Raw genomic sequence first — 27,167 nt, 5'->3', positions numbered from 1 at the left:
TTAAAGGATTATCCAGAAAGAAAAAATTGCAAATCTGCAATATTGAGGTGATACTTGAGAGGGATTTACAAATAAAAAAAAATAAAAATAACACATTGTTTTTATTTACTCTGAATAAATTTTGTTTTACCCAAATCGCCTGCATTTATTTGGTAGGATATTAGGTCCATTTAGTTCTCAGTATGTCATTTTTCTGCTTGCCACATAAAAATTATATTAAGTATCTCTATAATATGCTGTTTGAAGTACAGTCTGTCCTGAAAAGCTTGTGCTTCAAGCTAAAGAGTGTTAGAAGATGATCAGCCATGTGGTGGTATGCTCTTATTCCTGCTCTCTTTGCTCGTAAAACAACCAATTGAGAAAATCCTAATTTCCTTCAATGCGCTTGATACTGTAAATAAAACTGTTCCAATATGCGGCTGTTAACACCCTGCTCTCTGCATTAGTCGCTATTAGACAGGGCAATGATGGCAGTGTCTTATGGAGAGAGACATCAAATACTGTTTGGTAACTTGATAATTATCTAAATGGGACTAGAATAAAGTCACAGATTTATAAATGGTCTTCTTTTGTGCAAGGCCAAAGCTGCCCACATTCATTCTTATCAACTGAGGGTAAAGACCTCTATTAACCTTGGTCTGTTTCAATCCTTCTTCAGATTGGAGGTATTTGTTGGCACAAGAGATAATTTCCCTTTTAATATAGTTCATTGTGACATAGTTTACTGAAAGCAATATAACTGGGCAGCAAATAATGGTTGAATTTGTACTTAATATGCTAATAAGTGTAATGTTAAATTTGATATAAAGTCCATGCGGATTAAAGTGAAAATCTTGGCCTCTCTCATGTGATCTATTAACAAATTTAATATCTTTTGGCTTGGTAGCTTATCACTTTTCATGGAATGTGGTTGAACATGACCAATATTAAATTATTTGGTTATCTTTGCTTTATAGTAACTTATCCATGACTGATGTGTTTGGTAGCTGGGATCTGTTATTGCTGAAGGTGGAGGTGTTCTCTTGCCCTAAGCAAGCTGTCTCTCTGACCCAGATGCCGCTATCAGCATGCCGCCATCTGTCATCTCACTTGTCTTGGGGGGCTGTGGCGTCCTTTTCTATGAACTCTATGCACTCTTTGTACAGCACCAGTTTTGCTTAAAATGGAAGTGAAACACATTTTAAAAAAGGTTTTTTTTTTTTTTAAATCAAAGCAAATTGTTTTTATGTATTTTACCCAAATTTAGCCGGGTACTTCCAAAAACATGTGATTTCAGATCTGACCATTGAATTCAGATATTTTTATAAACAGTATATAATCAACCAAATATTTTTTGTTGTTAAAAAAAGAAGCGTTTACTCTCTCTTTTTTCTTTTTTCTCTTCTTAGAATATAAAAGTTAAGTTGAAAAATAACAAATATATATTTTTCATGTAGAACACTTAAAACTTTAAATAAAGTGGTGGATTTGTACTTTTAAAAATGAAAACCAACGTAACAGATAATAAAAACAGAGGAATCAAACAAGGTACCCTTTGGTTGTTGTTAAAAAAGCTTCGACCAAGTGCAATCGCTTAAACAATAATTGCTTGCCAGCAGCTGTCTGTGGCCATCACTGCACGTGTGGTGCAATTACGACAGTGAAAAGGATCTGATGTGTCAGTGCTGTGCACATGGTGTGTTTACTAACACACAAACAGGGAAAAAAATCTGGAAAACATACTCGAAAAAATTCTGTGATTGGTTGATCGTGAGATCCGAGCCGATCAAGCTGAAAATTAGCGGAATTCCAATTATTGTCTGATCAGTCAGTGTATCCCTGCTAATTTACAACTTCTTGACTGCAACCCTATGACATGGCCAGAAAAGTGATGAATAAAATCCTTCTCAGGTGAAAGCAATGAATCTAATTTTTGACGGTGATATTTGCCTGTATGACTCCTGCAGGTAAAATCTAATCGACCTCCTAAAACACTGTGTACCATCTTTAATGCTCAAACCACAGATGCATCGTTACACTTTTCATTCATTATGTATTAAAACAGTAATTGCAGTGGTGTTACATTAGCACTGAATCCAAACTGTAGGTTGTATAATTCCAAATATAATATCATAAACTGCTTAATGTGGCTGGTAAATGCTAAACACTATTGTTTTTAAACTGGAAGGATATCATACAGTGACGGGTTACCTTGTAGCAGACTAACCTTCATAGTGGACTATTTTACATGCACATTTGAAGAATACTGATTCATGTAAATAGAAGTTGCTGTTTATTAATTGTTTTTAAGGATTTACTGTTTTACAATAAATCAACGAGAGCTCTCTGAAATATCTGAACATGCCCTTAGGTAATTAAGTGGTCTATGTCAAATCTTCAGCTCAGGTCATAGAAAAAGCTGCTTGCAGCTGTGAAGTAAATCACAGTCCAGCAACTTTAGTGTGGGTTGGTTTTTAGCCTGAGGACGCTTTGTGGAAAGCGAGTAACATCAGAGACAACATACCCGAGCAAATATCCACCGGAGACGGCATGCTTTCCTCAGCTTATAAATATAGATATGATTTGTAAAAATAAAAAAAGGCAGCAACAGAAAATAAAGCATCTTTTAACATAAGATTTTTGTTTTAAAGGCAAAGGTTAGGGTTATGTTACAAAGCTTATCCAGGATGGTGGTATACATGAGGCTGTTTAAGACCACAGCTCTTTCCCGTCTCAGGAAAAGGAAAGCATAAGTGGTAGAACTGGCAGATTTTTGTATATCTTCATATTCTAACTTTCTGAGGTCCTTTTCTAAAAACAAAGAATGCAACACTTTCCATAATCTAACTTAAAAGAATATCCTGCAATGTTCCATTTTTCACGTATAGCTCCTTACGTGCCCTCATCAGCATGTACATTTGGAGGTTTACGTGCATTAATGTTTTTTTCTCATACGTTTTTCAAACTTTTGCAGCATTGCTGGAGAACATGTAGTCTCACTTTGTCTAAACACTTTTCTCTTTAAAAAAAAAAAATAATTCAAAAGACTAATGCACATTCTGTGTTATAGGATATGCAACACAATGCTTTTTGCATTATGGACATTTGTTTCATTGAGATTTTGTCGAGTCCAAGAGGAAAAGCCTAAACAAGATGTTTCAGGCACTTTGGAATCAGTTTCTTCTGTGGGAGGAAATAAACCTCTTCGGTGTGGCTTGTAAGGTTGCAGACTTTTTACATGTACAAAACACTACAAAGCACACTAAGGGGAAACCAGGAAATTGCAAATATTTACTTGTTTACTATAGGTTTTTTTATTTCTGAGCCCAACATGAGACAACTCTGATGATATTTTCTTTTCATATTTTGCCTGATATTCATTATTAGGCAAGGCATCTTTATTTATATAGCGCATTTCATACCACAGGCAACTCAATGTGGTTTACATAAAGACAAGGCATTTAAAAGATAAAAATTAAAATACAGTTCAAAGAAGAGGGGGGGAAATAAAAATATAAAAAATAATCATTAATTAATTAATTTAAAAGTGAAGAGTGCAGATGAAATACTTTCAGGTGTCATATGCACAGCTAAACAGAACTGTTTTCAGCCTGGATTTAAACATTGTCAGAGTTGAGGCCTGTCTCACATCTTCTATAAAAGGCCTCGTATCAGTAGAACTTGTTTGAATCTCAAAATTCTGACTGTGACATTAATTTATTGCTCGCAACAATCTTTCCAAATTCATCGTATCATAGTATGACGGCGTTAAGGATACTTTCTGCTAACTCGTCAACAGTGCATAAAAATTCATAAACACACAAAAAAAGACGCATATGAATTTGACGTTATTCTCAATCAGTCCTACCAAAATTCATGCTTTTGAAATACTAAAAAATTATCAACAAAGATTGTTTGTTTCCATTTTTCATACTCAGAAAATTAAAAAGACTACTAGATAGTTGGTGAAAAATATGCAAGATTACGCATCTTTGTATATAGAGGCAAACCAAAGGTTTTCACCTCTTTTGAGATTTATTTTCATTCTTTGATTTAGTAAATTTGAAGCCCAGCCATTGCCTTGCTTTCTTCTTCCTCTGCAGTGGCCTTTAGTTGTGAGGTTGTTGTGTGAGAACAGACTTACTTCTCTCTGCATGCATGGCTTAACTTTGCATTTCATCATAGCAGCCTCACTTTAGACTGGCTGGTTTGAGTGAGAGATGGGCCATTGTGGTGGATGCAGGTGTTTCAGTACACTAACAGAAGAGTAATGAGTTTGATGAAAAGCTTGATGGGAAATTTTGTTTAGGAGTTGGTGAGGTGGCAAATCACTGTGGCAAGTAGGACCCAGAGAGCCAACTTCAAGCGCAGACAAATATGGTAAGTCTGCTTGGAGAGAAACGATAAATTCAAATAGAGTATTGCCTTCTCAAAATTGGTAATCCAGCCACTCGTGGCTTTCTCATCCAGATCGGAGTGATTCACCAGCAGGGTAGTTAACCAGTAATCAAGTCACATCCGTCATCCAATTCCAAATTCTCCACCTCATGCTCCCCCCTTCTCCCTCCCTTCTTCTTGGCTTAAGTCATCCTCCTGTGTTTTCTCTGAGTGACACTTGGAAGTCCTGAAGAGGCTTCACTGATTGCCCTTGATGTGAATCAGATGCATCTGCCTGCTTGTTGCCAGTTTCCAAGTTGTTAGCGATCGGTCAGATGAGACAAAGAAAGACACAGAGCAACACCCATAGAGGTTTTATTTTTTTTTTTTAAATCATCATTATTTATTTATTTTAGGAACAGAGCTGTTTTCCAAGATCATGGATTTTCTCAGTTATATTCTATCTTTGTAAATAAATACTTGATATGGGTATGCATTAAGATATCCTGCAGAATGTCAAAACAAAAAATTAATCATTTGCACTTTTGATAAATTAGATATCATGCAGAACTGCTACACCGCACAATGTATACCACTTATTTAGTGTCTAATAAATGTAGATCAGCTACACTGATCTTGGACCGTCTTGGAGCAGCTGTTTCTTGTTTAAGCTTATTCCAGGTTGGGCTCATTAGCTCTTGATTATGAAGGTAAACTGAAGAGCAAAAACTGAATTTAAATATAAGAACTGAATTTCAATTATGAGAATTGAATTAGTTAGAGCCAAATTTGAAAGTATTGAGATTAGAATTCTCCATATGAAGCAAATGCAATTTAATAGCACCTGAAATCACTTTTATAATATTACATTCAGCTACAAGCTTGCTTAAATTTAATGTCAAATGAACACATTGCATTTCACATAATGTAATGCTGAATCGTTTTTTAGTTGCAATTATTTTAATCGAGCAATTTAAATTAAAGTGTGTCCATCCAATCATCCGTTTATTTTCTGACTCTTATCCACAACTCGGTTGTGCTTCTGCCCATTTATAAGTGCTTTTTTTTTTTTTTTTTTTTACAATAATTGTAAATAAAAGTACAACACAAGTGTAGCTCAGTTAGTAACTGACTGGTGGAATATTTGAGGTCCAAAGGGTCTGAGTTAATCTCAATGAAAAAAATATTGATAAATGCATATGTATGTATGCTTGCCAACAGATTCAATATGTACATATTGAATCTATTAGTAAGCACATGTTCACAGTGAAATGCATTTTGTACCTGGGTGATAATAAGTGTCTGTCAGCAGAAAATAACTCAGATCTGAAGAAGCACCTGCAGGCTGAGCACAACTCCACAACACTGGAGATGCTACAGCCTCAACTCAGCTGAAGGTGCTACTCCAAGGGAAAATGAATACAGTATGTTGCTGTTTACAAAATAGATACGAGTCTTCCAATAGCAGCTGTAGAATTGCCATTTTTCAGTAAGTGTACCAATAAAATCCCTACTACTTTTGATGCATTGAGCTCCCCACAATGGATTTGATGTAAAGATAACTTTGAATAAAATCTTGTAAACTAGATATTGTTTTTATCATTTCTGGCATTAGCCCACAGACTTTCAGACTTGCAGACAAAAGCAAAACCGTTATGATTCAAACAATTGTCTGATGATGACAAAAAGTGCTCAGTACAGCAGTAGTCTTTGCCTGGGTTTCCATCCAATAGCAGATTTTTTTTTTTAATTGAAAGTGACTCTAAAGCAAAGCGATTCTACAGCCAAATAAACCCTGGCCAAAGCATTAGGTAGTAAATCTTAATATCTCCAGGCTACACTTAAAGCCCTGAAATATTGGCTGTTGCCCTCATTGGTATGGTATGGTCATCAGACATTTACCCAAGAGTGCCTGGTACATGTAGCACGCAGCATGTAGTGAAGGGTTGATTCCACTTAGATGTATTTTAAAGAGGTGCTTTGTCTCTCCCTAAAGCTGAAATCCTCCTTTCTGCAAATGTAATCTCTGCTAACAAACCTCCTGGGGTTAAACCCATCAGAAACCCACATTTAACAAAACAATGAGTGTTTAAAGATTAAAGATTTAGTCAGGCATTATAATCATTTACTTTTTTTGGTCAAACTGAAGAAATATCTCCTCATGATCCACTAACTGCCTGTTGTGTGTCCACTGAATGAAAAATTAAAGAAAATCCTGGGTTTTTTACACAGCCTGACTCAAAATTTCAAAGTGGTATTGAAACACTTTGAAACACTCTACTATTTAACATTTGTTTCCTTTAAGTTCAGTTATAAATCCATCTTTGTTCACTGGTTTTGTAAAAAACATCTAAATGTCCTTTTGCTGTCTTTCTTGGATGCTTTATAGGTGTGATGGTACATTTTGATGGCATTTTTTATTTTAAGGTTTGTTTTGCATTAGCTTTGACAAAGACATCTGTCTCTATATGAGGCTTTTTGGGGGATGTAGATTCTGAGGATGCACTGTCAGACAAATGTTTTAAAAGTCTAATCGTGTCACATGTATCCCTGTATTATCCTTCTTGCCACTACAATGCATATTTTATATGTACTGTCTTAGCCACTTTTGTTACAGTGTGCTGTTACTCCCATTTATGCTCCAACAAATTAAGACACAACCATTCAGGATTATAGTTGTAATGTTATGATCTGGAGGATGCAGATTTTTTGTAAAGCATCTTGTTTCTTGTAGCACCCAATTCTGTGAACAAAGCTTGATAAGATGTCAAAACATAGGATTGATTGCATTGATTGTCTGGTAGAATACCCTTTCAGTCTAGATTTATTATAGCACAACAATTGCCAAAGCTAGAATTTCAGTGTTGAGCAGCTTAAAAGAAACAGGGATGGTTGGAATTGCATTAGATACACTCAAGTCCCAGATTTAATTGATGCTGGCAGCCTTAAGAGGTTCCTTTGCTGCTTTTAAAGCAGTCATTTGTGTGGTATTGGTCCCTAGATGGAAGACTCTGCCATAGGAAGTAAAAATGAGTCACTCCAACATCATACATCAAGCTGAATTAAAACTGCGAGCAGTGATATCGACCCTCGCAGCCAAGCGCAGCTCCGGCCTTGCGACCGCCTGAGTGCCGGCACCGCCGCCCCGACGTGTTCATCAACGCTCACACGCGTCTCTTGCGACGGTCCACCGGGCGGAGCGTGCGACGAAGATCCCAAATCGCCTTCAGTGCACGACAGTACGACACCAGTGGCACGTGTTCAAAGTTGAAGCGATATCTCACCTTCCAGACAGGACTTACCGTCACTTCCTGTTTTGTGGGGGCGGGGCTTTTAGCGATGGCAGAAATGTACCACGCCAACGTGTCAAGCTCTGCTCCGTAATGATGCACAAAAAATATGGTGCAGATCGGATGATGTCTCAAGGAGATATAGCTGTTTAAATGATCTAGGGGGCGCAGTGGAGTCACACTCCAATATAATCCTATTGGGCTCTTTAGAGGTTAACAAAGGTCATTCATATCTAGTTTGGTGCAAATCGGATGATGCATGTGAGATTTAGAGCCGAACGTATGCAAACGGCGAGGAATTGGAATTTGTCATTCTGCCACGCCCACACTATTTTGTAGGTCCTGACAAGACGCACAGGTGTGCTGAGTTTCATGATTGTCGGTGAAAGCATGGCTTGGGGCTGATTTTTTAGAGTTTGTAGGGGTCGCTGTGGAGGCATTAGGCCACGCCCATCAAATATTGGACTACACACCTGTTGGGGGGTGGATTAGGATCGATCCCAGTGAGTTTGGTGCATCTCGGCTCAAAACTGTAGAATTTAGAGCCAAACGTATGGTAACGGCGTGATGTCTGACTTCGCCAAGCCGCCACAGCCACGCCTTTAACTGAAAACTGTTGGTGCATTAAAGGACAAGACCGTTTTTTTTACATTGGGGCCTTGATTTCACATAACATGATGTTCTACTCACCCCTGCTTGTTGTTGGTAATTTGGAGCTGTTCCGAAGATATTCGAGAGGCGTCTGGCTGCTCTCTTGAGATATTCGGCCATGAAATGGTTTCCTATGGGCAACGTTATACAGGCACAAACTATGCTGTTTGTAAAGTGGGTGTTACTGACATCATCATCGTGCTACTACCACAGACAGCCCACAGACCCACTTTACGACAAAAATTCAAAATTACAGTAACCCGGATTTTTTGAAGTAAGCGACGCACCTCCACGTTATCAGTGCTAGTGTACAGTAATTAATAAATTATAAACAGCATAGTTTGTGCCTGTATAACATTGCCCATAGGAAACCATTTCATGGCCGAATATCTCAAGAGAGCAGCCAGACGCCTCTCGAATATCTTCGGAACAGCTCCAAATTACCAACAACAAGCAGGGGTGAGTAGAACATCATGTTATAATGTGAAATCAAGGGCCCAATGTCAAAAAAACGGTCTTGTCCTTTAAAGCAAGTGAGACCAACTTGTTATTTGTATTTTGACACAAGATCATGTTGATTAGATGAAGGGGGCCAGAGATGGAGCTTTCCAAGTAAAAAAAGTGACTTCCTGTTCTGAGGGGGCGGAGCTTAGATGACGTCAGCATATGACCACATAGGACTGTCATGCATCCAACATGGATGACTCATACCAAGTTTGGTGCAGATTTAACTTTTTACGTGAAAGTTATAGCGTTTCGTTTACACTGGCGAGTACGCCAAGTTTGCCGCTTGGCCAAGCCCCTTAAAGATGCTCAAAAACTCAAGATTTCTGATAACTTTTGTTCCCCCATCCCTTAACTGCATACCGACCAAAGATGAAGTCCATAGCTCAAAATCCCTGGGGCGTGAAAGTTTTTCTACGAGGTGTGTAAATCTGAAAAATGGTCAAAATTTGCCCTTTGACCCAAAATGGCCGCCTCCTTGTACGTTTTAGAGCATACCTCCAAGAGACTTTTGTTCTTGATTTTGGCCACGCCCACTTTCGACTCCATTAAAATCATGCGATTTCACGCGGGGGACAATTTTGGGTAAAGTTTGGGGAGTTTTCGAATACGTTTAGGCATCCCCATTTGCGATTCCTTGCGGAAAAGAAGTAAGAATCGGAATAATCGGAAGAATAATAGTGAAATCCTGTAGATACAATAGGCCTTCGCAGTGCTTAGCTGCTCGGGCCTAAAAAGACTCAAAAGCATAAAATCAGCATCTTTCTAACACTTCTTTGAAATACAGGTGGAATGCTGAGAAACCAACATTATATGAATGTGTAATTATTCATGTTAAAAGGGCTTCAGTATTGGTTTATTTGAAAGCGCAGCTATACCAGGCATGCAAGTTTGATTGAGAGGGTTTGATGTCACTGTAGAAAATTTGTATTCTTCATTACAATGGAGTGAGCAGAGATGATTGTCTGATGAGCGCAACCAGAGCAGAAAATAGAGAAATAAACTCAGGATTTAATTTTTCTCTTAATGTAAAACTAAGCAAGAGAAAAAGTTCAATATTTTCCAAGTCAAACTCAAGGCTCTATATAGTGTCGCCATTATTCTGTAATCTGTTATTTGAATTGTATTACCAGTTGTTTTCACTTCTATCGTGTATTTAGTTTTATGGATGCTTATTTTTACATGTGCTCCCACATTTGTTTTATGTAGTATTCATCTAAAACCAATATTATTTCTTAGGAGATGTAGAGAGTGATACAATGAAGGATAGTGGCATCTACATATGCACGAAAGAACCTGGAAGTAATAATTGGATTATTACTTTAATATGCTAAGTGTTTCTGTTTCAATGTCTCCCTTTGTGTGAAAGTACACAACTCCAAAATTTGGTAAATTAAAGGAACTTGGTTTTTGAGGATGGAACGATTGGAGGGATCCTGTAGCACCCTCATATCAGCTGGACAGTCGGTGGACAGTTGACATGATTAACTGGAGTTTATGATTCTTTCCAAGGTTATTTACAACCATAAAGACAGATTATTTTTCCGCATACTCTCAATTTTCATCTCATTTGAAAATTTGCGTTTATTTCCCATGTGGAGAATGTATGTGCACCACTATAATTTTTCATTAGGCTGGCTAATGAAATTTTTTTCTAAATGATAAAATCAAGTACAGTGCTAGTTGTTCCATACTTAATTATTTAGTATCAGATGCATCCAAGCTTTATCATGATGTTATACTTATTTTAGGTTATTATTTTGACGATTGATGATTATGATTGTATTGGCTTTATAATGTAACACTCTTTTCTGCACTGGTTTTTATACATATACACTGCATTCAGCATTTACCTTATCAGACCCTTTAAAATTTTCTCTGTTTAGATTTAAAATCTCATTTGAAATTGATTAAGTTATTCATTTTTACACAACAGTTTTGGAACTGTATTAGCATTCATATTCTTTATTTACTTCAAGGACAAAAGCTACATTTAAATTAAAGTGTGTCCAATCAATCATCCATTTATTTACTGACTCTTGTTCACAACTTGGTTCTGCGTCAGCCCATTTATGAGTGCAATTTTTTTACAATAATTATATATAAAAGTACAATAGAAGTGTAGCTCAGTTAGTAACTGACTGGTGGTATGTTTGAGGTCCAAAGGGTCTGAGTTAATCTCATTGAAAAAATATAATAAATGCATATATGTATGCCAACAGATTCCCAACTCGGACAAAAGCTAAGTGCATTTTGCATCAATTGCAGCTTAAAGTCTCCTTAGAAAAGACCCTGCAAGCTTGGCACATCTATCTTTGAAAGTCTCTCATGTTTTTCCTGACATAAGTGGTTCAGCTCAGCCAGGCTGGAATGATCTCCAGTGCACACTACACTGCCGTATTCAGGTTTCTTCAGATAAGCTCCAGTGGATATCTCAGTATCTGAATGCATGAAATCCCTGTGTACCAAAGGGTGTGTTCTGTCGTATCTGGGAATCTATGAATTTAGTGCATATATGTTGATTAGAAAACAAAAAAAACATTACATCCACTTGTAGACCACATGACAAAATGTAGAAAACTTGAAACTATATATACAATGTTTTATATTCATTGTATATCAGTCTGTTATTAACTATACTCACTTTACACAGAATTATTTGTTCAGTTACAGAAAAAACCCTTTAACTGTAATAAACCGTGCAAGATTTGGTTTATATTGCATTGCTTACATTACATAATTTTGTCTGGTGTGTCATGGAAAGAACATTAGATATCCAGAAATATTGTAATTAATTTAAACAAAAACTAGTCTTTACCAAATTAGAAAACTGTAAGTAACTTGTTTTTTTCCATTGATACATTTAGATGATCAAATGATATTAAAAGGAATTATTTATTACAGAAAAGCATTTCATGTGTTCCTGAAGGCATTATGATTAATACTATGTCTCACAGTATGGAATGTCTTCATCAATATGCATTTGTTTTTCAGTGTATCACTAATTAAAGAGTCATCTTTTTTTCTCTGTTCAGCCTTATTCTAGGTTCCTGCAGGATTTGGAAAGTTAAAGTTAAAGTAGATTATAAGTGGCTTTTTTATTAACTTTTCAATTCTTAGCATTCAGTTTAATGTTCTTATCATCTTCATAATGACAATCAACTTGGAGAGTGCAAATAATGTCAGTGGTCACTTTTCCATAAAAGTTGCAGAGGCATTCTCACAAGATTGGACAAAGTAGCATTTATTTATCACTTTGAACATATCGCAATTCTAATTACATTATCTGCTTTTCAGAGAAATCCTTCAGGCTCTGTCATTAGATAGTAAAAGAGCTGTTCAAAGTCAAGTGTCAACCATCAAGGGATAAACATGAAAGCAATGCAGAAGTCGCATAAATGTGCTCCCTTCAATGGGCACTTGAATGGCAAATCCAAAAGCGAGTCGGTCCTTTACAGGCTAACTGTTAAAATGCCCAACTTTTTAACAGAAATTAAACATGTTTGCAGTCGGGTACGAAAATATGTTTTGGTCTCTAGAGCTCTGGCAATTTCATGTCACTAAATGCTGAACTCTAGAAATTACAGTGGCTGTATTTTCTTTTATATATAGCCTATAATCAAAATGAGCTATTCTGTTATATCCAAACAGTTACTAGATGCTGTACACATTTTTTTTATACTTTTTTTTTCTCAGCACATTTCTCAGCTTGGCGAATAAAATACTAAGCTGAATGTTTTAAATCTTATATCGTAATCTGTCAGACTCTCCCCTTTATCTAGAACGCACACAGAGTGGACAGCAAAATGGTGTTAAAATGCATTCAACATTATCTAGACTTGACAATTGCACTCCCATTATTATAAGTGCAATAAAACCTTTATAAGGAAAACATGATAAGGAACCAATGACAATATCTTTCTTTTATCACAGTAAACTTTTCAATGGCTCCCATCCATTGTATGTATATTTTATGAAACCATAGGAGCCAATATGAATTATCATGGGAACTTAATTTTACAAAAGAAGACTTCATACACTATATGTCACAGTCATATTGCATAAGCACCACACCTATGACCTCTCTTGTCTGAAAAGTTTTATTTTTTTTTGCATAACCACTATCTCAAATGCCCAGATTTCAAAGAAAAATTGGAAAGTGGGTGGTGACATTCGAAATTTACCACAAAAAAATAGATTCAATCTACCATATAGGGTATTCCCAAAAGACTCATTGTATATTGTATAGTTGTATTTAGTTCAATGGTTTTGTAAAGTCTCTTTAAGGTATCATAAGCCCTTTTTCCATCAACGACATGATTCGCTTTAATTTGATGCGCATCAAGAAGTTAGTGCGATACATGTGATGGAAAAACGGTTAAATCGCTAGAACGCCTGTTTTGTCGCATTAAATCAATTCGCTCGAAATAGGTGGTTCAGGGCTAAGTTGTATCGCTACAGAAGTGATGGAAAAGATTAATGCGATTCAGACTAGCCACGCATGCGCAGATGGTATTGGTAAAGCGCGAGGATTCGAATGTTGTTGTTGAGCCGCTCAGCCGCCCCATTTCACCTATCCTGTCGGTATCAAAACAGCAGCAACAACTAGTAACAACAATGTCCGATGATAAAAGAAACAACTGGTCGAGAGCAGAGACTCTGCTTTTTTTAAACACAATTCGGGAGGTCCTGAAGCAGCATAATTAATTCTCGCCTCGCTATGCTGCGGATCCTGCGGATGAAGGATCCTCCTTAAATTTCTGACGGCTATTATAAGCTGACATAGCAGCACTAGCAGCATGTTTAGTCCTATCCTACGGTCCATAACTCTAAATAAGTAACTAGCCTAATAAATAAAACGAAAGCCGGTGGTGAAAAGGTACGTAGCCTTGAAAGTTATAGCAACTGTTATAACAGGAGGCTGACAATAACAGCGCGAGCAATTAAATTCCCGCTACCGAGCATTCTAATTCGCTACAATTCGCCACTTTTGTAATGGAAAATCATCTGGTCGAGTCAGAATAATGCGCATCAGCACGTTCCGGTGATGTCATTTTATTTCGCTAGAATCGTCCTGTTTGATGGAAAACCAACCGAACGCATCTTATATCGCAACAAAGTAATGCGATATAACTTTTAATTCGCTACAGAATCTGATGGAAAAAGGGCTACAGGTTTCCTAGAATTCCAAGTGGATATACACAGTTTATGTCCTCATGTCCTAAATTGTTGAGGCATCCAAGGTCTCTACATTGCTTTGACCTTTATTGATAGTAAAATTGGCTTCCTCATCACCAGTTGTTTCATCATATTCCCTCACCAAACAATTAAGGGAGATCTAGTGTCAGACATCCCCTGACATGCATGAAATTAATATTCCCTGCTGTCTACCTTGTTTATACAACAGTTGGTAAACATTGCTGACTTTTTTTTAATTTTTGCAGATGCTGGATGGTGGTCATGCTCTGCTAGAGGAATATATTAATTCACTGACAGGCCTTGGGCAGTCCCACTTATTAAACTATTTATTTGCTCCCTTCTAATGGCATACAGTAATTAATCCTGCCTGAAATTGGAAGTACCACATAAACCGCTGTCTGTGCAATAATCTGCATGACAGCATATAAACTCTGTTTATGCTTAGTAGCTGTTTGTTTTTGAGGCTGCTGCCTTGTAAAATAATAGATATTTAACTTTGATCCTACATTCAGGCCATAGGATGGTGCATTAGCATATATACCACTGGCACCACACTTGCTGCTTGGTTTGTTATTTAAAACCCCAAGTCTTGAAAGCAGAGGTGACCGATGAATACTGACTCATTAGGCGCATTCCCACTGTATGAACCTTTTGCAGTTCCTATAATCTTTTCAGGAATAGGGCCGTTTTTTCGCGCATTCGGACATACAGGAACTAGGGACCTCAGCCCTCAGTTCCTATAACCATTTTAGCTCCTTCTCCGAGGCAGGGTCTTTTCTGGGTTCCATAGGAACACATATGACGTAGGTGGTTGGTAGCTACGCCCCTTGTCAGATTTCCACTTCTTGTGGCATATATTATCAATTTGAATTATTATTTTTGAAAAGTTTTTGGAAAACATTTGTTTTGATATCAGTCCTTTGAAAATAAAACAAGACTGAAAGGCAAGTGACACGGTATTTTTGGGTTGGAATGTTACTTTTCTGTGTTAAAGCAGGACTTTTTATTATGTCTATTAGATGCTAAAATATTGTCTGTTTGTTTATTATGGTCACTGAATTATGCACATAGTTGACATTTGCAACGAATGATTGATGGAGCATAGATGCTGCTGTGGGTGGGTATTAAAATGACAGGTCTGGCAGGGGAGAGGCCTCCAAAAACACTGAGCCCTGGGGAATCCTATAATTTGTCCTTGTCTGAACTGCTGTGTGTCTCCTGTGGAATTTCCAAAAATAGTAGCATTCATGTTGGGGAGAGGGAGATATTGGGTTACTCAACCTGCTGGTACACGCTGATATCCATATGTTTACTGCAGCTAATTGCTAAGCAGACAATGGTGGACAATATCCTCAATGTCATCATAAATTGACTTTTTGTTGTGTAATGTATTAAGTTTAATTTGTGTCTACAAATGTGGGGGGATTATTCCCCATCCCTTGCGGCGTCTATAAAGAAAGAAACATGAGAATGGTTGGGGTCATAATGATTAACTAGGATAGGTGGGTACACCAAGATAACCAGGATTTAATAGAATATGGAGAACAATGAGTCCTTGAGTGTTGAGGCACATGCAAAGAGATTTTATAAGCAAGTAGGGTTGATATTAACCATAGACCCACATTAACTTTACAGAAATTCATAAAGCTCTCAACCCATGTCCCATGAACATCCATCCACTGTTTATTTCATATTTATTCAGTAAAATTTGTTATATTCTGAAATTGTTTTCCTTCTCGTAAAAGTAGTATATACTCATCATGACCCCCCTGCCTTACACCTGAGACAGTTCTTCTAAAAATGACCCCATGGGCTGTTTTTTCTAGCAGCTCCTAGTCGTTGTGAGAGCAAATACATTTGAAATGAGAAAATTGCATCTTTTAGGATGACTGGGTGTCAAATTTGCAAACAATAGTTAAAAGCAGTACTCCCATCCACTTTTAAAAGGTTTTTGTGGAGAATGATTTAGTCCAATTTGGAAACACTCATGAGTCATGGGGGGGGGGGTTTGAGGTTTCCCCTATGGGTTGTATTTAAAAACAAACAGGAGGACCTTTTTATTTATACTGCTGATCTTTCTGCCAAATCATACATTAGCCACTGAGACATCGAAAAGGCAGCAATCACCAAAATAATACCTGTACTCATTTTAAACATGTGTTGGCCACCGTAAGATATGTATAGGCTTTAAATACGACAAATATAATTTGCTATAACTGTGAAAGCTTATATTTTTTTAGTTTAGTGGGCTCAAACTGATGGTCATTTGTGAAAAAATTGTATAGCAGCAAAAAAAAGCTTGCCCATGCAAGACTGTGTTTTAGCTCTTGACATATTAGTTTTTCTCTATGTAAATGTCTGTTATTAAACAGTAGTATGTTATTAAGCTGCAGTATATTTTCAAACTGCTTTCTGTCCAGATGGGCTACAAGGACACAGCTTTACAAAGCAAATTATCACTGATAGACTGTTGAAATACTTAAGAATTTATATGATAATATCCAGAGAGGCTGGACTAAAAGTCTAAAAGTATCTGTCATTAAAAGTATTTACAGGCCAGCTCTTGTAATCTGATGGACTCATGCAGCTTTCTCTGTGAGATTGGATACCACATACTCTGCTTCCTTTATTGAGCTATTCCTTTGATGCAAGCTGTTGTATCAGTGGCATTTCCTTTAGCCTCAGCAGTTCTATTTCACACTGCAGGCTCAGCCTTATATAGCTCAGAAACCTTCTTTGACTCCAAGTGTAAAAAAAATGTTTGTCCTCAATAATCCAATCCTATAAATGACCACTTCCTCCCTCAGTCTCAGGGGTTTGATGAGCTTCGTCAAGACAGGGACTCATTTAAATATGCAGATGTCCAAAAAGAAAGATTTCACTATCCCATCACCAGTGCTTTATGGTCAGTTGCCTGGTGGTGCCGTTTCGGATCATAAGCCTTTTTTGTCAGGCAATGAAGTCATCATTAACGTCATTAACCTCGCTGGCTTTAAAAAGGGGGGTCTTTGTTCGATAGCAGCCTGCTAGAACACTGGACTTTTTGGAGGTTATGGTACAATCATGCAGCTGTTACCATTTATTTGCTGTAATGAGCAATCTGCCATGAACTGGTTTGGTAGAAGAAAGGCTGAATTTATCCAAGAACTTTGTGGTATACATGTTTTTGTGTCAGTGGGGCTCAAATTATGAGTCTTATTCATTTCACAGATACCCAAAGGCCTATTCCATTTGGTAATAAATAGCTCGACAGATTGGGAAGATTCTCTCACCCTATCTTGCCCTGTTGCTTGAACCTGTAATAAATTTCCCACCAATGCCATATGGTAGCAAGTCTAGTGTGGGAGTCAGTATGCCGTGTTATTTATTTATTTCCCAGGTGCTGCTTTTCTGTGAGTGATTTATGTGTTATTGTGTATGATCTGCTGCTGGGATCTATGACATGGTGTGTGCAGAGTCTTTGGATGATGGCCCGGGTTGAAACGAAGCCATGGAGTCACAATAACATGGCATCACAATAGGCTCTATCCACAAGCATTTCACTATACTATTGTTCTTTGCACAAGTGGGATGATCAAATACATAGTAATTTCATAGTAATCTGTTGTGATTTATAGGACTAAAAAGGTTTAACGCAGGATTAGCACATATGTTTTTTGCTATATTAAGCATAGAGTAGGTAGTGTATATATTAGTATGTCCATGTAAGAAAATTTGCAGGGAATTTTATTTATTTTTTTTTTTATTTTTTTTTTTGTTTTGAAGAAAAGGTAAACATCTCAACAAGCTACGGGTTGGGTTTTGATGATTCCTGTACCTGTAATCTAAGGTTCTAACTTGGGTTTTTCTTCTAATCAGTTTCATCTCCTGTATGCGGGCAATGTCAATTTACAAGGGCAAAATTCTTTGGAAAGACAGAGAATTTCATTCAGTTTTGTTTCCTGTGCATTAAAAAGAGAAAGCATTTAAACCTTTGCTGAAAAAATATTTGTCTCCTTCCCAATTTAGATGCTCGTGATGTAATTGTTTACATTGGCTTTGCTTCTCGTTGTAAGGCGTTAAGTATTTGAGAGTACAAATTTTGTCGAAAATAAATCAAATTTTGTTTAAAAATTTCAAGATGAAAAGGAACGGGCTAAGTGAGATTGACCGCAGATATAAATGTTGAGATATTTCCTCTTGACATCCTTTTTTGCACTGACATATGTAGCAAAAATGTATCTGCACCATTTAAAATCAAGAATATCTGAATGTGATTGTTTTATCTTATCTATCTAACTTATCCTATGTTCAACTCGTTCCACTTATATAATAAAAACTAGCTGGATAGTACATGGATTCTGGTCACTTAAACATCAGCATATGGTTGCTCACTGGGAATTACAATTCGTAATTTAGAAAAAAAAAAGAAGAAGAAAATAACAGTTTTTTATGGAAACACTGAGCCATTATATGAAATAACATTTAAAATCATTTTAGGTCATTTATATCATGCCAATTCAAAGTAAAAGTCATTACAGGACATTTTTCAGAGAAATAAAGAAGTTGCATTAAAGTCAATTTTGCCTCTGTGGATGCTCAGTTATAAGTCTCAAAAAATATGTCTGCAGTATTGCTCAATTGGAGTTAATTTTTAGCAGAGAAAAACAAGATTCAACAAATATGCCCAGTAGAATTTTACTCTTATTAATTGCGTAGACAACATGAATATTTAGATGGAAATCCAGGGACACATGTCAGATCAAAAGACCTATTTGTAAAATGAGCCGACAATAAATTGCTTGATTGAAAGTGATTTTTTCTTATTCACGCAAGCACTGAGCTAAGAAGATATTAGTTTTCTCTCTTGTTACTCTACCCTTTAGCTTTTACAGTGGTTCTTTTAATCCAACTTAAAGCACATGTCTCTCCTTGGGGTGCCAATAAAGAGTGAATTTTTCTCAGCTAGTTGCAGATATTTAATATTAAAATATCATTCTCTTCTTTTCTCAGCAGACAAAGCTATGATGGGCTGGAAAAGAAGCTAAAAGAAGTCTTCAGTGAACGAAGCAGTATCCTGCATCAGCTCTCCAAGACATCAAAGGAACTGGACAGCATAAAAGGGAACCTTCAGGTTGGAATTTCCCTCTTTCTCTTCATAATACAGCAGAATTAGAAGTCTTATTCGGGGTCGAGTTTTGAACCTCAGGTCATTTTTCAGGCTGTTTTCAGCCATCTGAAGCCATTTCACTTGTTTTTCCAATCAGTCTACTGTAAACCAACTGGATATTATTAAATATTGATGTGTATGTGTTTTTTTCATTTTAGCATCCTGTAGTTACATATGTAACGTATTACTTGAAATGCAGCAGCTGAATAATGGAAATAAAGTGCTTAAGTAAACAAATCATAGCATGATTTAAAACCTTTGCAGAAGCAGAAAAATTAAAGAAAAAGTTAAGAGGGTGACTATTTTGACATTGTTCCATCCCTCTACTTCTAACATTTTGAACTGTCGCTACACTCATGAATGCCCTGCTTAAAGGACAGTTGGGCAAAGAGCTGTTCTATCAAGTAAGCTTGTAATAGTAACATTGTTCTGTATGGGAACATGACATAACACTAAAAACAAACTTAAAGGGTGAACAAGTCCAACCAACCAGCCAATAAAACAGGAATTATTCACAATTTTAAAGGCATAGCTAAAGGCATAGCTACATTATTAAGTTACTGTCTGTAAACTTCGAACTTGACCTTTTTCACTGTTCATCTTTAGAGAGCTTAAAATGGGAAGCTGTGAGTTATGTGGAGAAAGTTTAATTTAAAGGAAAAATAATTAAACCTTTTCTTTCTTCTGTTGTGCAGTGTTTAAAGCAAAACCCCAGGGTAGGTGACGCAACACTAGTTTTTTCGTGTGAAGTCCCACGGTGAATCTGCTTCATAAGTCTATATCTGGATGTAGCACAGATGTGTACAAAGACAGCCAAATTCAATTCAATTCCATTCAGTTCAATTCAATTCAATTCAATTCAGTTTTATTTACAGTATATAGCACCAAATTACAGCAATTGTCATCTAAAGGCACGGAAAAAGACAGGTTTGCTAATGTTTGCAACTCAAAAATCGCATGAACTCCGATAATAAAGATAAAAACGATAAATTGATTAAAAAAAATTACAGCAGATTATTGTACACAATTTTTTTCTTAGAAATATTTAATAATTTTGTTCTTTAAATTCATCAAATTTCTGTCTGTCAATTCATCTTCATTGAAGCCTTTTTTTGTTAAAATAGTTTAATTATAATATTTTGTCAACACTGTTATACTATACAATTCAATCCGAGCTATATTATATCTAATATATAACTATGTTTGGTTAGATTAGCAAAAATTAAATCCAAGTTAAAATAAATTTTACTTTAATTTTAAATTCTGAAATCTTTTTTTGGCTCCTTTGATAATTTTGTGGTTCCCATTATACTTTATATCAATACAGGTTTCAGTTTTTTCATTGTTTTAAAATAAAAAGCAATAATTACAATATGGTTTTGACTGTGTATACCCCAAACTCATTGGCCCTCATTTATCAAGCCGTCGTAGAAAGCATCGTTGATATGAGCGGAGAACTCGTCGTACGCAGAGGCTCAAGTGAGATTTACAGAACATGCGTACCACACCAATCCCATCGTAAGACCGAGCGGCTGTTGATAAATCCGGCGGCTGAAATCCATCGTAATTATCCTAATCACGCCTTCTACAAAAGGGGGTTGAGAGGCCGCACCTCTAGAATTTGCGACATGGATAGACGAAAGGCGGCAAAGAAACGCTGTCAACACTGTTGACAGCTGGGACGGCTGTCAACAGCGTTGGCGATGTAAATCGCAGACCGGACGAGTTATGTATTTTCCCCTACTGTGATGGTCAATAAAATGTGATAAACTCCAGATTAAATGAAATCTAAAATTGAACGATGTTTTACTTTTTATCCAATAAGATCAGGAAGAAGTGGTCCGATATGAAATTGGCCACAAAAAAGGTCGCAGCTCTCCGACGCAGCATGTCACGGGGGCTCCGATCCAGGTTTGGATTTGAGTGCCTTGGAGGAGTGGGTGGCTGGCCTGATCGGAGCTACGTCTTTTTTCCTTGAATAACAGAATGCTTACCAAAAGTCAGAATCGCTGAATAAGTTCCTCTGCTCCTGAGCGCTCTTGGCTGTGCAGGCTGGTGGTAGGGATCTCTGGGTGTACATCTGGAAATGGCACTCCATTTTTTTGGGCAATGTATGGAGAACCCCGCATGCAATAATAATATTGCATACCTTTTCGGGTGTATATAGAAGGGTTCCCCCCGCAGCCGAGAGACAGATCCACCTGCCCTTTAGGTGCCCTAACCTCTCCACAGTGCGCAGTGTTAAAGCGCCTCTCCTGTTCGGTGTGAGGGTGCGCGGTTGAATAATGAGCCATCACTCTTCCAATTACGGAGTTGTACTTGTTTAATTTATTTAATTTGCGTTTATGTTTATATTTATGTTGAAGTCAAATAAAACATGGGCCTTCTTTGAAGTGATAAGTCTGTAATTTTAACCTAGGGATTTGTTGCGACTCATGAGGCACGCACTAGTGACGCTGCTGTTTATGTATGCTATTGCAGTCACCGCAAGTCAAAATGGAAAAGTGCGTACACGCCCTCAGACCTGTCGTGGCGATTTCATCTTTCCTGCACTCGCTCACGATGGATTTGATAAATGCCAACCTTTGCGCAGAAAAGAACGTACACACGACCTACGCACGTTTTTCGTCTTACGCAAGTTTGATAAATGAGGGCCATTGTGTATACATATCATTATATATGCATGAAATTTCAAGGATGTTTGCTCTAATTAAATTGTGGAATATGGTTTTGCATTATGGTAATATTAAAACTTGGCTCAAAAGGCAATCTTTGGTTGATGAATATGAAGATGATTACCACTTTAGCAAGGCGATGTTGGTCCAGCCATATACTGGCCTTTGACATTTTATCAATTATTATTTCTCATTATTCAGTAGACAGTGGAATGCTGTGTGAATTTTGTCTATATGACAATTATCTCCATGCAGCACATACTTTCCACCAGTCACTATAGGTCAACTTCATTACAGCTGTAGGCAATAACAAGAAATGAACAGAGACTCAATTATACATTCAAATATTTGAATCATTTAGTATTTTCTGTTACAGTATTCTATGGAACAGTGGTCTTACAAAGCATGCCTCAACTTTTAAATAGTGTGTGTCAAATGCCTGTGTGTTTATGTCTAGCATTCCATACTGCAGTCTTTCTGACATATAGTTTCCTCAATGGAGCTTGTTGATGTTTTTAGCCTTCAGGCAAAATTTGTGTTCCACCAGAATTGTCAGAAAATCAATAATTAAACAAATGATATTCTCACCTCTGCACTGGTGTGTGTTTGCAGAGATGCCCCATGTGTCTGTAAAATTCTTATGTAGTCTGGCCACCACCATCCCCGGGGGCAGGCTTTGATGTCTATTCACTCCAGGGTAGCTAGGTTGGCATCTATCTTCGCCCTGGGCCCCGCTCCAGTACGTCGGGCAGGACAGAGGTTGGGTTGGAGTCTAAAATAGTGTGCTGTGGAACAAATCTATTCTTCGGGGGCAAAAGACCATCTCCATAAACATCATCCACTTTTAAAAGAGAATTGAGTGAACAGGGAAAAGCATGCCATGTTTCTGGAAAAGATGATGCAAGTGCTTATATTCTTAACAAGGTGCCCTCTAGGTGCAGGTCAGCAACCCCGATAATTAAAGTTTGTGTGATGGTGAATTTATATTTTTGGCAGCAGCTCCAGGGCTGTTGTCAAGCAGGGTTTAAAAACTGGGTTTAAAGTAGCTGTTTTGAGGTTTAAATTCAAAGTCATAATGACATAGCCTAAGGGGATTTACACATATACTGGATTATAACCCCATTATGCAGGTACAACAATTTCCGTTCAAGTCATTTAAGTCTAACTCAGTAATACTTTTTGAATCCCTCAAAGGGAATTAATCTGCTGTAAAATAAATTGTTATTAAATATATGCTATTGTTAAAGGTATATAACAAAATATATTCAATAAAAGCAGCTGAATGTTGAAGTGTAGAGCTGTGGTTGAAATCTTCAGAGATTAAAAAAAAAAAAAAGAAAATATTATTTTGTCTTTGTGATAATTCTGCTGCATCCTCATCAGGGCTCCAGACCAGCCGCGGCTATTCAGAGACAACACGGGAAGCCGGGCAGCCTCTCCCATTCTCTGGCGAAATTGCTACATCTTCAATGTTAAATTGACGATAAAACAGTTATTCACAAAACACAAGATATGCCCAATACTGCATTTACTTTCATAACTACAATATGTTGTCCTGCAGCTTAATGAAGTGATTTGTTCTGAAATCGCCGCCGTTCACTGAGGAAATCATGTTATGAAGCCACCACTAACAGCCAGGCTTCCGAGCCGAGGGCTGCCCGGCTTCAGGAGGGGGCGGGAGAGTCAAGTTTTTTCTACAATTCTAGGTCATCATTGGCTAAATCGACAAAAACTCATCTCTTCCGAGGCCGCTCGGCGTCTCTGGGGGTAGATTAGACGTGGGCGTGTCAATATGAGGGGCTGTGTCGTGATGATTGGAGTTAGTGTTTGTCCATCATGAGAGATGTTGTGGCAGCCGAATTTTTAAGCGGGGAGAAGCACGCTGGAACTTCAGTCCCAAAGCGGATACGAAAGAGACTGGTTGTCTGTGAAAGTGCTGTCGGAGTTTCACTCATTTCCCATCGTTTCCATTTCCATCCTCACACACATACACTTTTGTAAATATTACACTGTAAATAAGAAACACATCCTTGTTGTTTAGAAGTTTTGTCAATCATATTCCTGTTGTGCTTTTGTTTGTCGTGTTAGCTAGTAGTTTTGCCACAATGGCGGCTATGCTCCATCAAACTCTAAGTATTCATTATAACAGGGAAAAATGCTCCACAGATTCTGATCCAGCCACAGATCCAGCCATTTACAGGCCTTAGATTCCATCATACTTGATTTTGGCCTTGCTGTGTGAATTTTCAAAGTCTATACCTTCTTTCTGTGTATTTGCTGGGCATACTAGTCATACTAGACACAGCTATGTTATAACTAATTCTTTTTAACTTCTTCTGCTCTTGGATGGCACGAGCCACTACAACCCTGAACGCGTAATATGGCCTTCCTCTGTTTTAAAAGTCAGCAGCCGCCACTGCTCCAGACTAATCCATTTTATCCACCAGTGGACTCCCCAACACAATCAAAGGAAGGAATACTTTAAACTTCCTCCTCCTTTCTCTGTTTTGTTCCTGCTCTGCATCTATGACATCTTCTCTTCAAATAATCAGGATTTTGGATCTCATTTTAGGCATTACTTGGGCTTCGGAAAGCTCAGTCAGCTGCTCCCATATGCAAACAACTCTCCAGTTTCCATGGTTATGCATCATAACAGAAATAAAAATTGCCAGTTACCAGCAGAAATCATTCATGCAGCAAAGCATCCAAACCACCACAAAAAAAACACAGAAAAAAGCTCATGAGAAAATCTCAAGAAAGAAACAAAAAAAGATAACATGTCCAGAGCTACTGCATTTTTACTATAAGAATGGCCTACATATAACACAATAAACATGTTAATTTAGTCTTGTATTAGAAACATAACTTGACTATCCCCATATTAGTTTGAGATCATTCATTCATTCTGTATTCTATAATACACAGCTGTTGGCTTGGTTTGAAATTGAAAGTTGTCTTTTAGGACAGAAGGTAACTAAGTTAGAGAGCAGAGTATAATCTTGCAAAAGTCTATTTTAAAACTGTATCCGAGACATTTTACAAGATTGATCTTAACAAAAGTTAAAAGGACAGAACAATTGAAAAGATATATAAAAATGGATTGATGTACAAGAAAATGTACAAGAGATGAATTTTGAATCATTTTATTTGGCAATTATATTCCGATACATCGTTTTAGTGGAGTGGGGACATGCATGAAGGGAAGGTATAATTCACCCTGGAGTCTGGACAGAGCAGAGATAGTAAGCGGAAAACAATTTCAGTGAGACTACTCGGGTATCACAAAGAGGTGAAGATCGGGGGAGGCGGGTTGCATGAGTCAGTCTGGATGGGAATAACAGAACAGCACACAGTTTTGCAGAATGGGAACCAGACTTGGCTAGAAAAGTAGCAGGCACGAGTACCATTGGGCCAAAGTTGTGACAAAATAATTAAAAAATTAGATTGACAGCGTGGGAAAAATGAGAGTGACAAAGCACAAAGAACAAAGATTAGCAGGATGAATAGTCCAAACAGCAGAAAATGACGGCAGGCGTTAGGGAAAAGATTTTCCTTATTGAACTTGCGCGCAAGCGTCATTAACAAATTTTCTATCACTTGACTAATTGGGTATTTGACACATGCTTCAGCTGCGGCAATGTAAATTGTTGGGTAGTGTCATCCATAACGAGACCTGATAATTCTCCAAAAGTTTTCAGAGTAGAGTATGCTCATATTTTAATCACCATGATAATGCATCAGTGAAAGATCTTCCGTCTCTGACTGCAGCAGGGAGGTGCAGCATAATGTTCCTAATGCTTTTTACCAAGGGATTTCTTGAAAAAATGTTGCTAAAAGAGTATAAAAAGTTACTAAATAGTGACAAAAACATTCAATTGTGGTACTAAAGAAGACTTCCTCCCTTCCTGGATTATGTATTGATTTGGTGTGTCCATTCAGAGAGTAAGGGGCTGTGTGATGTTTCTGTAGCCTTTTTAACGCTACACTGATGTGTCTTTGTTGCGCATCATGTCCTTGCTCTGAAAGTACAAAGGTTGAATGAGAAGTTATGTTGATCCACTGTTGATATTTCATCTGAGCCAGCAACAGAGGTAGTCATGGAGGCGAAACAGACTGTGTGAGTAAGGGAAAGCAAGCATTGAGGGACACACTGCTCTGGCCAGTAAATACTGGCTTTGCAGTTTGTAAGCACACACTTCTCTAAGGAGTTGCCTCTGTTTGGTCTTTGTTTGTTACCAAACTGAAACAGTAGTGGCTGAACAAGGAAGTCTTTTTTTTGCACAGTTGATTTGCACCCTTTGTCTAAAAGAGCTTGTGTGTCATGTGATAAAGAAAAAGAGGGGGATGAATAACTGTGTTGTAAACAGCTTGACAGTTTAAGAACTCAAATCGTGCAATCCAAAGTGCTTTACGTAACAAAAGCAAAATAGGATAAAGCGTGTAAATAAAACAAAACGGAAAATATTAAAAGGTTAAGAACACTTACAAAAGTAATTTGCAAAGGAAGTTACTATTTTGAATTGTAAAAAATTACTAAATGAATATGAAAGTGGGTTGCTGAATTTCCTGGGGTAGCTATTGATTTGTCTGGGTGGCTTGGCCAAGTATTGGCATTGTGTGCTGTGGAAGGCAAGGCAAGGCAAGGCAAGGCAATTTTATTTATAGAGCACAATTCATACACAGGGCAATTCAAAGTGCTTTACAGCTACATAAAATCACAAGAAGGCAATAAAACCATTAAAAAGGAATAAAAAAATAAAAGAAAGAAATTAAAAAAGAAAGAATATTTAAAACCTATTAAAATAATCATTAAGTAATTAAAAAGTGAAGAGTGCAGATAAAATACTTTCAGGTGTCATATGCACAGCTAAATAGAACTGTTTTCAGCCTGGATTTAAACATTGTCAGAGTTGAGGCCTGTCTCACATCTTCTGGAAGACTGTTACAGATTTTAGGAGCATAAAACTGAAACGCAGCCTCACCTTGTTTAGTCCTGACTCTGGGCACCAGCAGGAGACCCCTCCCTGAGGTTCTCAGAGCCCGAGTTGGTTCATATGGCTCTAACATGTCAGAGATGTACTTTGGCGCTTGACCGTGAAGAGACTTGTACACGAGCAGAGCTGTTTTAAAGTCTATTCTCTGAGCGACAGGAAGCCAGTGCAGAGACCTGAGCACTGGACTAATATGGTGGTATTTCCTGGTTCTAGTCAGGACTCGAGCAGCAGCGTTCTGGATGTACTGCAGCTGTCTTATAGCCCGTTTAGAGAGCCCAGTGAGCAGGCCGTTACAGTAGTCTAACCTGCTGGAGACAAACGCATGGATCAGTCTCTTTAAGTCTGGTTT

General features: G+C 37.5%; 1 protein-coding gene across 1 annotated transcript in view; it reads left to right on the top strand.

The window, feature by feature from the left end:
• The window catches only part of luzp2 (leucine zipper protein 2), a 188,624-nt gene that overhangs the window by 67,728 nt on the left and 93,729 nt on the right, over positions 1 to 27,167 (top strand). Inside the window, exon 2 of the mRNA XM_075472131.1 lies at positions 18,993 to 19,113. Coding sequence (XP_075328246.1) covers positions 18,993 to 19,113 — 121 coding nt within the window. The remainder of the gene's footprint in view (positions 1 to 18,992; positions 19,114 to 27,167) is intronic.

This window comes from Odontesthes bonariensis, chromosome 1 (genome assembly GCF_027942865.1).
Source record: "Odontesthes bonariensis isolate fOdoBon6 chromosome 1, fOdoBon6.hap1, whole genome shotgun sequence".
Lineage (NCBI taxonomy): Eukaryota > Metazoa > Chordata > Actinopteri > Atheriniformes > Atherinopsidae > Odontesthes > Odontesthes bonariensis.
The sequence above is the reverse complement of the archived record's forward strand: the minus strand, read 5'-3'. Positions and strand labels throughout refer to the sequence as shown.